The 13,850-nt window shown below is 45.8% G+C and overlaps 1 protein-coding gene across 1 annotated transcript in view; it reads right to left on the reverse strand.

The window, feature by feature from the left end:
• Positions 1–13,850, reverse strand: part of FAM166A (family with sequence similarity 166 member A) — a 58,739-nt gene that overhangs the window by 18,081 nt on the left and 26,808 nt on the right. Inside the window, exons 3-4 of the mRNA XM_034752006.1 lie at positions 12,611–13,002; positions 9,659–9,776 (exon numbers count right to left, since the gene is read on the reverse strand). Of these exons, the coding sequence (XP_034607897.1) occupies positions 9,659–9,776; positions 12,611–13,002 (510 nt within the window). The remainder of the gene's footprint in view (positions 1–9,658; positions 9,777–12,610; positions 13,003–13,850) is intronic.

Consider the following 13,850-nt stretch of genomic DNA (forward strand, 5'->3'; position numbering starts at 1 on the left):
AGACGCAGGGAGATAAGGACAGAGTCCCTCCCCCCCCCTGCAGGTAACGTGGGGCAAGGATAGTGCTGCAGCCCCAGGCTGGGTGCAGGGTGGGGGATCACTGGGCAGGGGAAACATGTATGGTGGTCACGTGCCCCCTCACCCCAATATAAGGAGTCATATATGCTAGAGATAGACAAGAATGGCCAGGCTGTTGCCACCAGAGAGAATAGAACCAGGAAGAATTCCACACAACTCCAAGTTTCAAAACAATGCCGGGTCTTCAATGGGGAAACTGTGGAAGATAATTTTCAGAATCCAGCAGGTCCAAGGGAATGGAGAGATGCACGGGACACACCTGTGGATGGCAGCTCGGCCCAACCTGTAAGAAAATCAAGGTTGTCCACAAAGAGTTCTCCAACCACCCAAGGAAGACAGATGATCCTTCTTGTGGATTCAATACTCAGAAGAATCAAAAGAATATTCTACAAGGGACAGGCGGACAACAGGACAATGTGCTGCATTCCCAGGGCTAGGCACGAGATGTCACACTAAGGTTTGAGAGGCTTTTGAAGTCGATGGGAAAAGATCCACTGGTGATGGTTCAAAGTAGCACTAATGACACTGCATCACAGCATATCTCACAGATAGTAGATGATATCAGGAAACTTGGAAGCATGGAAATCTAAGCCATCTTCTCTTTAGATCCTTTCTGTCCCATGAGTAAAGGACAGAATGCAGAAGATTCTGAAAGTGAACTACTGGTAAGTGGTGTAGGGTGGAGCATTTTGGTTTCGTGGCACATCGGCCCACCTGCTATGAGGAGAAGGGGCTGTATAGTTGGGATGGTTTCCACCTCAGTAGAAGGGTGACCCATCACCCCAGAGATAGGCTGGCTAGAGTAGTCAGGTGCACGTTACGCTAATAACAAAAGGGAAAGGGAAAAAGAGGGAAGATATAAGCACTCAGCAGCACAAAATCAAGATATTGGGAACAAAATTAATCAAGGAACCAAAGGATATGAAGAGAAGAAATTCTTTAATGGCCGATATCCAGGCTCCTAGCATTGGTCTAAGAAACAAAAGGCACTGGAATTCCTCATTTATAAGCATAAATTCGATCTACTTAGTATTACGAAACCCTGGTGGGATGAGTCACACTATTGGAATGTTAAATTCAATGGTTCTAACCTATTTTGGAAAGATCAAGTGTGCAAAAGGGGAGGGAGAGTGGCACTCTTCAGAAGTAGCATTTCCTGTTTCTGAGTCATGGATAACTTGGAAGAAAATTATCTTGACTGTTTATGGATCAATATCCTAACAGATAAAGCACAAGATGGGGTCTGCTACAGACCACCTAATCACACAAGGGAACAGGATGAGTGGCTCCTTATACGCTTCTTTATAATGGGCAAGAAAAAAAAATTAAAAACAATTATGAGCCATATCAGCTGAGAGGAAGAATTTAATCAGAAAAATGTGGAATGATAATTAGGAATTGTTTAAGACTTTGCTAGATGCCCCCAAAGCCACTGTCCCACAATTGAGGAAGAAGGTTGTGCTGGTTAAAAAACCATGCTGGTTTAGAGAGGATGTGAAGGCAGCTATAAAAAATAATATATAACAAGTGGAAGAAAGAGGAATTTGATAGTAATAAATATAAATCAGAAGCCATGAATTGTAGAAAATTGATAAAGGAAACAAAGGGACACAAGAAGAAATCTACGGCCAACAGAGTTAAAGAAATTAAGGAGTTTTTCAAGTATATTAGGAACAAAAAGAATCCTAAAAATGATATTGGTCCACTACTAGTTGGAAATGGTAGAATTATCAATAATAATGCAGAAAAGGCAGACGTGTTCAATAAATATTTCTGTTCTGTATTTGAGAAAAAACAACAGATGATGTAACCAGATCATATGATAACGCTGTTTCCATTCCTCTAGTATCTGAGGAGGATGTTAAAGAGAAGCTACTAAAGTTGGATATTTTAAAAACCAGCAGGTCTGGATAACATACATCCAAGAGTTTAAAAAAAGCTGGCTCAGAAACTTGTTGGTCTGTTAATGTTGATTTTCAATACGTTTTGGAACAACAGGAAAAATCCAGAAGAGCAGAAGAAAGTGAATTTTGTGCTAATAAATTAAAAAGATGCATGAGATGACACAGGTAATTATAGGCCTGTTGGTCTGACATTGATCCCAGGCAAGATAACGGAGTGGATGATATAGGACTTGGTCAATAAAAAGAGTTAAAGGCGGGTAATATAATTAATGCTACTTATCATGGATTAGTGAAAATAGATCCTGTCAAACTATCTCGATATCTTTTTTTGATGAGATGACAAGTTTGGCTGATAAAGGTAATAGTGTTGATGTAATGTACTTAGACTTCTGTAAGGCATTTGACTTGATACAGCATGACATTTTGATTACAAAATTAGACAAATATAAAATGTATGATGTATGTATAGCACACATTAAATAGATTAAAAACTGGCTAACTGATAGATCTAAACATGTAATTGTAAATGAGGAATCATCATCAGAAAGATATGTTTTTAATGGGGTCCTGACGGGATCAGATTTTGGCCCTATGCTATTTAAAATTTTTATCAATGACCTAGAAGAAACCATAAATTCCTCACTGATAAAGTGTGCAGATGACACAAAAATTGGGTGACTGGTAAATAATGAAGAGGACAGGTCTCTGATTCAGAGTGATCTGGCTGCAAGCCAATAATGTGTGTTTTGTTTTAATATGGCTAAATGTAAGGTCTTACATCTAGGAACAAAGAAATGAGGGATCATAGAATCTCAGGGTTGGAAGGGACCTCAGAAGGTCATCTAGTCCAACCCCCTGCTCAAAGCAGGACCAATCCCCAGACAGATTTTTGCCCCAGATCTCTAACTGGCCCCTCTCAAGGATTGAGCTCACAACCCTGGGTTTAAGCAGGCCAATGCTCAAAGCACTGAGCTATCCCTCCCCACAATGGGGATGGGGAACCCTGTCCTGGAAATCAGTGACTGAAAAAGATTTGGGGATGGGGTAGATAAACAACTGAACATGAGCTCCTAAGGTGACACTGTGGCCAAAAGGGCTAATGGAACACTTGGAGGCATAAACAGGGGACTCTCAAGTAGGAGTAGAGATACTATTTTACATCTGCAAAAAGAAGAACAGGAGTACTTGTGGCACCTTAGAGACTAACAAAGGTGCCACAAGTACTCCGTTCTTCTTTTTGCGGATACAGACTAACACGGCTGCTACTCTGAAACCTATTTTACATCTGTATTTGGCACTGGTGCAACCACTTCTGGAATCCTATGTCCCATTCTGGTGTCCACAATTCAAGAAGGATGTTGATAAATGACAGAGCATTCAGAGAAGAGCCATGAGAATGATTAAAGGATTAGAAAACAGGCCTTATAGTGACATACTCAAAAAGCTCCATCTATTTAGTTTACCAAAGAGAAGGCTAAGGGGTGACTCGGTCACAGTTTAAAATACCTACACGGGGAACAAAAATTTGACAATGGGCTCTTGGATTTAGCAGAGGAAGGTAGAACACAATCCAATGGCTGGAAATTGAAGCTAGATAAAAAGGCACACCTTATTTCCAGTTTAAATTGAAGTGAGAGTAATTAATCATTGGAACAATTTACCAAGGGATGTGGTGATTCTCCATCACTGACCATTTTTAAATCAAGATTGGATGTTTTTCTAAAAGCTCTGCTGTAGGGATTATTTTGCGACAGGTCTCTGGCCTGCGTCATACAGGAGATCAGACTAGGTGATCATAATGGTCCCTTCTGGCCTTGGAATCTATGAATCCAATCAGCAGTAGACACTCTGCACCTCTCACCTTGCAAAGAATCACAATCTTCCTCAGATTGATGGGGATTATATCTTCAGAAATTTACATCGCCTCAAAATGAGAACCCTGAAACACTGGCCGGCAAGGACCTGATTACCATGTACAGGCAGCATGGATCAAAAGTTTCCCATTCCAGAGAAGATGCTACTGTCTCCAAATTGTTGGTTTTAACCTCCCAGCATCCTCAGAAGTGTAGCTCCAGCTATACCAATTACCACAGACAGAGTCTGCATGGGCTGGAAAGCTCACTGCAACAGTATGACAGCATGGAGGATTGGAATCTCCCATACAGGAAGTAACTATCAACCTCTGACAGCAATTAATTGGGCATTTAAAACATTTCTACCTCATTGCCAGCAGAGAGATGTCCATATTGTCAAGGACAACACCACAGCAGTGATTTACATAAACAAACAGGAAGGTGCCCTTGGCACAAAACTGCGCAGGGAGGGAATAGCTCTGTGGGAGTGGCACATTCTCCTCGATATGTATCCAATGGCCTTGCATCTAGCAGGGAAAGACAACAACCTAGCAGACCAATTAAGCGGAAAATTATGGACACTCATGAATGGGTCACTGAAAACATTGGTACCAAAAGTGATCCTCGCCTGGTGGGGCCATCCAGGCATGGACCTTTTCATAGCTAAACAGAAGGCGAATGCTGAAAATTGTGCTTGAAAATAGGGTGGTACAGTCATTCCATCTTGGCTGCATTCCTCACAGCCTGGAGCCAAAGGCCTCTTTATACGTTTCCTTCTTTTCCACTCATACGGAAGGTCATAAGGATGGAAAAGCAGGACAAGACCAAAATGATTTAAATTACACCAGCATGAGCCAGACATCAGTGGTTCCCTGACCTGCTTCACCTCTCAGCAGGGAGCTATCAATGACTCCTTGTCTCCCCAGATCTACGGACTCAGCAACACAGTGGAGCTTAGCATTCAGACCCGGTCTCCCTTCACCTCACTGCTTGGGCAAATAGGACTTTAACCCACCTGGAACTACTTTGTTCAATGGATGTTCAAAAGTTTTAGTTCATTCTAGGAAAAAAAACCTCATCTCAGAAGTGATACAGTTTAAAATGGAAAAGATTAATGCTTTGGGCAAACATCTGTCCAATCCATATTGGAGTATTTGCTGCAGCTTAAACTCGGAGACCTCTCACTATTCTTGTTAAGGTTCATTTCTCAGCCATATCAGCCTCTATTCCACCGCTGACAAAAGATCAGTGTTTGCCCATGAAAGTAAAAAAAAAAAAAAAAATTCCAAGAAGTCTCAACAATATCTACCCTTCTGTTAAAAGTCCTACACCTTCATGGGATTTTAATTTGGTTCTCACACAGCTAATGAAGCATCTATATGAGCCAATGGGAAAATGTTCTTTATTCTATTTATCGATTAAAATAGCATTCTTGGGTGCAGTTACATCTGCAAGAAGAGTAAGCAAAATAGATGTACTCAGAACAGAACTCTACTTTACAATTTTTTGTAAGGACAAAGCAGTTTCTCCCAAAGGTAGACACGAATTTTCACATCAGTCAATCAATACATTTTACCTCTGTTTTTTCCTGAACCTCGTTCACACGAGGCAAGGTAAATGCCATATGTTAGATGTAAAAGGAGCTTTAACTTATTATTTAGACAGGACTAAAGAATTCAGGCATTCTCTAAATGTCTTTATCTTGTACTCTGACAACAAAAAAGAGCAGACCATGTCTTTCCAACCATTACCCAGATGGCCTAAGCACTATGTAGAAGAGGCCTACATTTAACTGCTGTCCATCTCCATCAGGGGATAAGGTCCCACCCTACCAAAGCCAAGGTGGATTCAATGGCATGCCTAAGACACATACCAATTACAGAAATTCAGAAAGCCGTCAAACAGAGCTTCAGACACATTTAAAAAAAACACTGCTCTCTGGACCTAGGGTTCAGCTCTACTATTCAATTTGGCAGAGCAGTCATTCAATCTTTTCTTAATTAAGACTCCTCGTCCTACCTTCCTTAGCCGGACTACTGTTTGGCAATCTATCCCATGCATGGGAATATGTGGAGGCCGTTTACTTGTAACCAGAGTTCTTTGAGATGGACTCTGCAAATTCACTCTCCCTCAACCACCTTCCCCTCTTCCTCAGAGGCCTACTTACAACGTGGACCTGAGGAGGTGGTGATGGAAGGACTGAGACGGACAGAGTGCCGGGGGCCCTTTTATAGCCTCACTCTCAGAACATTCAGGAACAGTGAGGGGGGGAGCAAGAGGGGACGTGTGAGTGCTCCAGTGGGCACTGCTATGTAAGAGTCCGTCTTCAGAGCTGCACCAGCCGACGCATCCCTTGAGTGGGCATATGCAGAGGCCACTCAAAGACCTCCGGTAACATGTAAGTAACTGTTGTTCATTGTGCAGTGAGTGCTGAGATTCTGTTCAACCTGGGCTAGAGAAAAGGAAGGAGACATAGTCAGAGGTGGATTCATAGATCCACCGATTTTAAGGCCAGAAGGGACCATTGTGATCATCTGCTCTGCTGGCGTGGCACAGGCGGAGAATTGCACTGAGTGATTTACCACATTTTATGTATTGTACTTTGAATGTATCAACTCTGATGGCGATATCCTTCTTAAAGACAAAAATTAAAACTGGGTTAACCTTTCCCCTCTGAATTAGAGACCGACTAAAACAGGAATCTTCTGACCTCACCCTTATACTTGCAACTGGACTTTTGGGATCAGCTCCAAACTTGGGTGTTGCAACCCCTAACCCCTAGGTGCCTGGCCACCCACTGGAATTCACATCCCCAACCTTAGGGCCCAGGCTCTTCATATGATGCCTGGGGACAATTAGGCACCTACGGGAAGGATCCTCAGAAGACAGCAAACTGGGAAGGGAGCTGCCAAAGCTAGCCAGGCGTGAAATGCAGAGGAAAGGGATGGAGCTTAGATCCAGATCTTCGATGGTAATTAGGTGCTTAACTCCCCCCATTGACGTAGACTTTAGGTGCCTGACTGACGGACCAGAGACAGATCCCTCCTTCTGCTCAGGATCTTCAGCTGTGAACTCTCTCTCCTGGAGTGAGGCACCAAAGCGAGGTCCACCACTCAGTCAGCCCATGCCCTCACAGCGGCTGAAACCCTGAGTTTTCTAACTGAAACCCAAGTGTGTGAGACAGATGACCCAACAGCCTAGTGGCCAGGGCACTCATCCAGAGCATGGAAGGCTTGTATTCAAATCCTGGCTCTTTCTGATTTGGAACAGGGACTTCAGCCCACCTGCCAGGTGGGTGCTCCAACCAGCACACTGTTGGGTGCTCCAGGGTGGGAATCTATCCCACTTGGTATAAGTAATTAGCTATTAATTGGAGCAGGGACGTCAGCCTGGATCTCCCACATCCCAGCTAGTACCCTGATCACCAGCTTATAGAGTCAGTCTGTCTTAGCCAGGGATTATATTTAATAACTGTTTCAACAGGATTCAGAGTAACAGCCGTGTTAGTCTGTATCCGCAAAAAGAAGAACAGGAGTACTTGTGGCACTTTAGAGACTAACAAATTTATTAGAGCATAAGCTTTCGTGGACTACAGCCCACTTCTTCGGATGCATATAGAATGGAACATTTGCTCCAATCCCTCGGATAGAGACAAGCACCTACAAGATCTCTATCAAGCATTCTTAAAACTACAATACCCACCTGCTGAAGTGAAAAAACAGATTGACAGAGCCAGACGAGTACCCAGAAGTCACCTCCTACAAGACAGGCCCAACAAAGAAAATAACAGAACACCACTAGCTGTCACCTTCAGCCCCCAACTAAAACCTCTCCAGCGCATCATCAGAGATCTACAACCTATCCTGAAAGATGATCCTTTACTCTCACAGATCTTGGGAGACAGACCTGTCCTCGCTTACAGACAACCCCCCAACCTAAAGCAAATACTCACCAGCAACCACACATCACTGAACAAAACCACTAACCCAGGAACCTATCCTTGTAACAAACCCCGATGCCAACTCTGTCCACATATCTATTCAAGTGACATCATCATAGGACCTAATCACATCAGCCACACCATCAGGGGCTCGTTCACCTGCACATCTACCAATGTGATATATGCCATCATGTGCCAGCAATGCCCCTCTGCCATGTACATTGGCCAAACCGGACAGTCTCTACGCAAAAGAATTAATGGACACAAATCTGACATCAGGAATCAAAATACTCAAAAACCAGTGGGAGAACACTTTAACCTGTCTGGTCATTCAGTGACAGACCTGCGGGTGGCTATATTACAACAGAAAAACTTCAAAAACAGACTCCAAAGAGAGACTGCAGAGCTAGAATTGATATGCAAACTAGACACAATCAACTCCGGTTTGAATAAGGACTGGGAATGGCTGAGCCATTACAAACGTTGACTCTATCTCCCCTTGTAAGTACTCTCACACTTCTTATCACGCTGTACTCGGCTAGCTTGATTATCACTTCAAGTTTTTTTTTTCTCTTAATTAATTGGCCTCTCAGAGTTGGTAAGACAACTCCCACCTGTTTATGCTCTCTGTATGTGTGTATATATATCTCCTCATTATATGTTCCATTCTATATGCATCCGAAGAAGTGGGCTGTAGTCCACGAAAGCTTATGCTCTAATAAATTTGTTAGTCTCTAAGGTGCCACAAGTACTCCTGTTCTTCTTATTTCAACAGGAGACATTCAAAGAAGCCTATCCCAGGAGAACCAATAGCTATGGTATTCACTAGGGATGTGGGAGACAGAGCAGGGATTTGAAGTTGGGTCTCCCTTAAACCTCCCTGAAGGGGGGCTCCAAAGAGGATGGAGCTCAGCTGTTCTCAGTGGTGGCAGATGACAGAATAAGGAGCAATGGTCTCAAGTTGCAGTGGGGGAGGTCTGAGTTGGATATTAGGAAACACTATTTCATTAGGAGGGTGGTGAAGCAGTGGAATGGGTTATCTAGGGAGGTGGTGGAATCTCCATCCTAAGAGGTTTTTAAGGTCAGGCTTGACAAAGCCCTGGCTGGGATGATTTAGTTGGTGTTGGTCCTGCTTTGAGCAGGTGATTGGACTAGATGACCTCCTGAAGTCTCTTCCAACCCTGATATTCTATGATTCTATGATTATCCCAGGTGAATTCCTTAATTACCTGGATGGGTGCACACACACACAAAAATGCATGCTCCGAGGGCTGTCTTTTGTGCTGGTATCAGGTCTTAGGTGTGCACACCTCCCAGATAGGGCCCCACCAGTGAGATGGGGCAGTTTGAGCACCCTGCTTCAGGGCCATCAGGGCAAGAGCTTTGAATAGCTCATTAGCTCTGGGGTGGTGTCTGGACTTAGGGGTTCTGCATATGCCCACCATGAAAACTTAGTTAACTACAGCATAGGCAGCAGGTGAGCAGCTGGTTTGAGAATGTCATTGGCACTTAAATGTTGAACGTAGGTGCCTGAAGGGACAGATAGGCACCTAAGTAACTTTCTGAATTTGGGCCTTTGTGATTGGGGAAAAAAGGAATTTGGATTGTAATCAAAACTCAACCAATGAGGAGTTGCTAAACCAAATCAGGCATCCATAGATCTGTTTAACCCAGCTGGCCTTGCACCACTCATCCAGCCCCTGTGTCTTGGTTTCTCCATCTGTGAAATGTGGATAATGATACACCTCTTTGCAATGGAGTGGAAGCCACTGGCAAATTTCTAAGATTTTCAGAGGGAAAAGAGGATGAGGAGAAGGTTCATTTTGCAGTGAAATGGTTGAGGAACTGCTTGGGCTAGTCCTGTAGGTCTTGTTCTCTCCTACCTGAAATGGCTTTCCGTTGGATCAGGTTTGGGACATCCAGCTGTGGGAGCTGATTGTATCTGCTTAGATCCACTGTCTCAGTCACTGCATCCAAAGGCACTCCCTCAATCCTAACAGGCTGAAAACCAAAGTAAAACAAGCGCCAATGAAATCTTCTTCCTCTCTTGGGTCTCTTATGTCCCCAGCATTGCCAGAGCCCACAGATCACATCTCCTGCCTGTTTTTATCCCTTTACTGCACTTTAACACCTGGGACTAATCTGAGAAACTCTTGTGCAGTCACTGATATGGCAGATCAGCTGGCTAGCCATGGCAAATTTTCAAGGGTTCAGCTGAGAATAATGGGAGCTGTTAAGTGCCAAAATCTTTTGAAAATCGGTCCTATAAACTAGTGCTTAGAGCAAGGGACAAGGATGCAGGACTCCTTGGATCTGCATCCAACACTGCTACTGACTTGCTTGGGGAAAATCACCTAATCTCTGCCTTCAATGGATTTGCACAAGCATGACTGATTATAACCTGGTAAGGAATCCTTTTCACCCATAGCAAGGAACAGACTGCAGCACACTCTCCCATAGCTGGGTTGGTGCTACAGGGTTAAAAGGAATAAAAAATAGTAAAATCTTGGTTCTGTCACTAAAATCAGCAGATATGATTAGACACACAGAGGGTACATCGACACAGCAACCGTCCCCCTCCCCCCTGGTCAATTAACTTGGGCTCATGCTACAGGGCTAAAAATAGACGTCCAGACTCTGAGACCTGGTGAGAGGAGAGAATCTCAGAGCCCAGGCTTCAGCCCAAGCCTGAACACCTACACGGCTACTTTTAGCCCCCTAGCATGAGCCCTGGGAGGCTGTCAGCTGACTCACAGCTCCAAGAGTCACTGCTACGGGGGGGGGGGGGGGCATTGTTGCTGTGTAGACGTACCCACTGCAAAGCAATCTGCTGACTCAGACGGTGTCCTTGCCAGTAATAAGAATGGAGCTGCACTTTAATACATTACTCTGTTTCTCTTTGCTCCCATGGCTGGTCCGATTAGCTCCATTGGGGTGAGAGTAGAGAGACTTCTTTTCAAAAAAGGAATAAAAAGACAAAAAAAACAAAAACAAAACAGAGAAACAGGAAATGGTTCAAAAACCAAAATCCAGGCATGGAAAACTCCTCCTTCGTACCCACATAGTAGTTCTGTTCAGGAGTTCCCCTCCTGCTCATGCACCTACATACTGCTGGTATCCGAAAATTCCACTCTGGTCAGTGGTAGCAAAGCACGAAGGTTTCCTTATGGCCATGTACGAACCTGGAGAGTGCCAGCATACTACTGAAACCCGTCCCCCATGGCCCCTTCCCACCGGGCCTAAATCATTGTGCATAAATCAGGAGCACCAGAAGCTTCCTAGAAGCAGGGGGGCCACCAGTGCCTGGACTGTGGGCCTCACCCCACTCCTCCCTCAAGGCCTCTCCCCTCCTCCTAGACCCCACTCTCACTCCACCTGTTCCCCCTGAGGCACTTTTAAAAGTGATGGGGCCCGGATCCCGCCCCGTTCCGGCGCCCTTGGCATAGATTCATAGATTTCAGTATGATGATGTAGTCTGAGCTCTTGTCTAACACAGGCCAGAAACCTTCCCCTAAATGATCAAGTCACTTCTTAGCCTTCTCTTGGCTAAACTAAATAGAGTGATTAAATATTCGTTGGGACGGAGAGAGAGTAAAAATGACTCCCCAGGTGCATGCCCTAAGCACTAAGCTGTAAAGTGCGTGGACCCTTGAATTCCGGTCCCGGCTCCCATGAAGATTTAGTTATAAAAAATGGAACAGCTTCACCAGGAGAGAGTGAGCGAGAGCGCCCTCCTGAGTATGCAATAGCTTGGTGGTTAGGACACTCCCCAGGGAGGTGGCAGACCTGGGTTCAGATCCCTGCTCCAAATTAGACAGACTAGGGATTTGAACCCAGGTCTGCCACCTTCAAGGTGAACACCCTGACCCATTGGCTGTAATGGGGACTCTTCCATGCTTTGTAAGCAAGAACTGACCTGGCTTAGGTGCCTAACGCCAGGAGCGGGCTCTCAGCTGAGAATCCTGACCAGGTGGGCGGTGCCTAAATACACCTGTGGATCTGCCCCCTCCTCCCCCAGGTTCTACAGCGATGAACATGGTGAATGCACTTATATAGAACAGAAATAAGGCCGACATTTTTCACAGTGAGGGTAATTAACCGTTGGATCAACTCACCAAGGGTCATGGTGGATTCTCCATCACGGACCATTTCTAAATCAAGATTGGATGTTTTTTCAAAAAGATCTGCTCTAGCACAACCAGAAGTTGTTGAGCTTGATGCAGGAATCACTGGGGGAGGTTCTGCGCTCTGTGTCATGCAGGATGTCACCATTCCAGCATTAAGATCTATGAATCTATGCACTGGATAGTAGTAGTGAGGCACAGAACTCTCCTCCTTGCCCACATACCAGGGCAGTGCCATTCCAGATTCTCCCTCTTCCAGGCCTGTAGGAAGTTCTTGGTAATGCCAGAATAGCAGGGAGATCTCGCCCATGCTCATGTACGTTTGCAGTGTGGCAGAGTGAACTCATCACCATCCATCCCCGCACATCTCTGGGCAGCAGCATACCCCTTTCCTTGCTCACATACCTGAACAGTGTAAGGACAGCAGAGAGAACTCTCTTTGTGTCCACATACCTGGGTAGAGAGAACTCCCACCGTGTCTACACAACTGTGTGCTGTAGGTCTGGCAGGGAACTCTCAAAATCCCCACATGCTCACAGGCCTGGAGAGTACCAGAATGGTAGGGACTTCTCCATGCCAGCACAAAGCCAGCTTGACCCAGATCACTCCCTGTGTAGAGCCACAGAGTGTAACAGAGCGAACCTTCTCCACGCGGCCTATCTCTGCAGGAGACGTGTGGCACAGAGCTCTCGCCCATCCACGCCCACATACCTGTTTGTTTCCACGGAGGCAGGGAGAGCTTCTCCATCCCTGCCCACAAGCCAGTGCCACATCAGGATGGCAGGGTCCATGATTCTTTTGCTGCCCACATGCCAGTGCAATGTCAGGATAGCAGGGTCCCTTCCTCTCCTCCTGCCCAGATGCCAGTTGCATGCCAGTAGGGGAGGACGAACTCTTCCATCCATGCCCACATGCCAGTCTAATGCCAGGATGGCAGGGGATATATTTTCTCTGCTCACGTAGTTGCGTGGAGTCACCAGTGTCCGTGTCCACCCACGACTGTTGTACCTTTGCTGGCAGGAGCATTAGCAGTGGGGCTCTTGATTCAGTGGCTGGTGTTGGATAGCATGGTCCAAACTGGGCATTTTGGTAGGGAATAAACCCTGTAAAACAGAGCAAGCCAAGCTACATGAATGTGTATCTGGAAGTAATCAGGAGAAGGAGAGAGTGCCCATTTCAAAGGGGGGGGGGAGGTCTGTCCCACAGACTATGTGCACTGGGGAGGTCCCACTGTGCCCAGACGACAGACATATCGAAAGCTGCAGTGCTGCACACACATGAGCAGATCTCCTAGCAGCAGTGACATTAACATGAACATTTTTGAGGCATGCTATAGACACTCCCCTGGAGCCAGCGGAATGAGATCAGAGCCCCGCAGGTATCCCCCAATCTGTCCCATCATAACGCCTTAGCACAGTCTAGTTACTTAGCTCTGGTCTACACTACAAGTTTAGGTCGACTTTAGCAGCATTAGATCGATTTAACCCTGCACCCGTCCACACAACGAAGCCATTTTTGTTGACTTAAAGGGCTCTTAAAATTGATTTCTGTACTCCTCCCTGACAAGGGGTTTAGTGCTGAAATCGACATCGCCAGGTCGAATTTGGGGTAGTGTGAATGCAATTTGATGGTATTGGTAGGGTGACCAGACGTCCCGATTTTATCGGGACCGTCCCGATATTTCCTTGTTTGTCCCGCGTCCCGACCGACATGCGGTCGGGACAACCGGACAAACAAGGAAATGCCCCGGAGCCTAGAGCCCGGAAGTACTCGCACCCCTCCCCCCCCGCCCCGACTCCGCCCCCTCCTCCCCCGATTGGCTCCCTCCCCGAATCCCCGCCTCTTCCCCCGGCTCACCCTTCCTCCCCCCTCCGCAAGCGCTGGAGGGAGGCCCGGGAGACACAGGGGAAGCGCGGGGCCGGGGTGAGTGAGAGTCCGGCCTGGCCCCGAG

Source organism: Trachemys scripta, chromosome 17 (assembly GCF_013100865.1).
Source record: "Trachemys scripta elegans isolate TJP31775 chromosome 17, CAS_Tse_1.0, whole genome shotgun sequence".
NCBI lineage: Eukaryota > Metazoa > Chordata > Testudines > Emydidae > Trachemys > Trachemys scripta.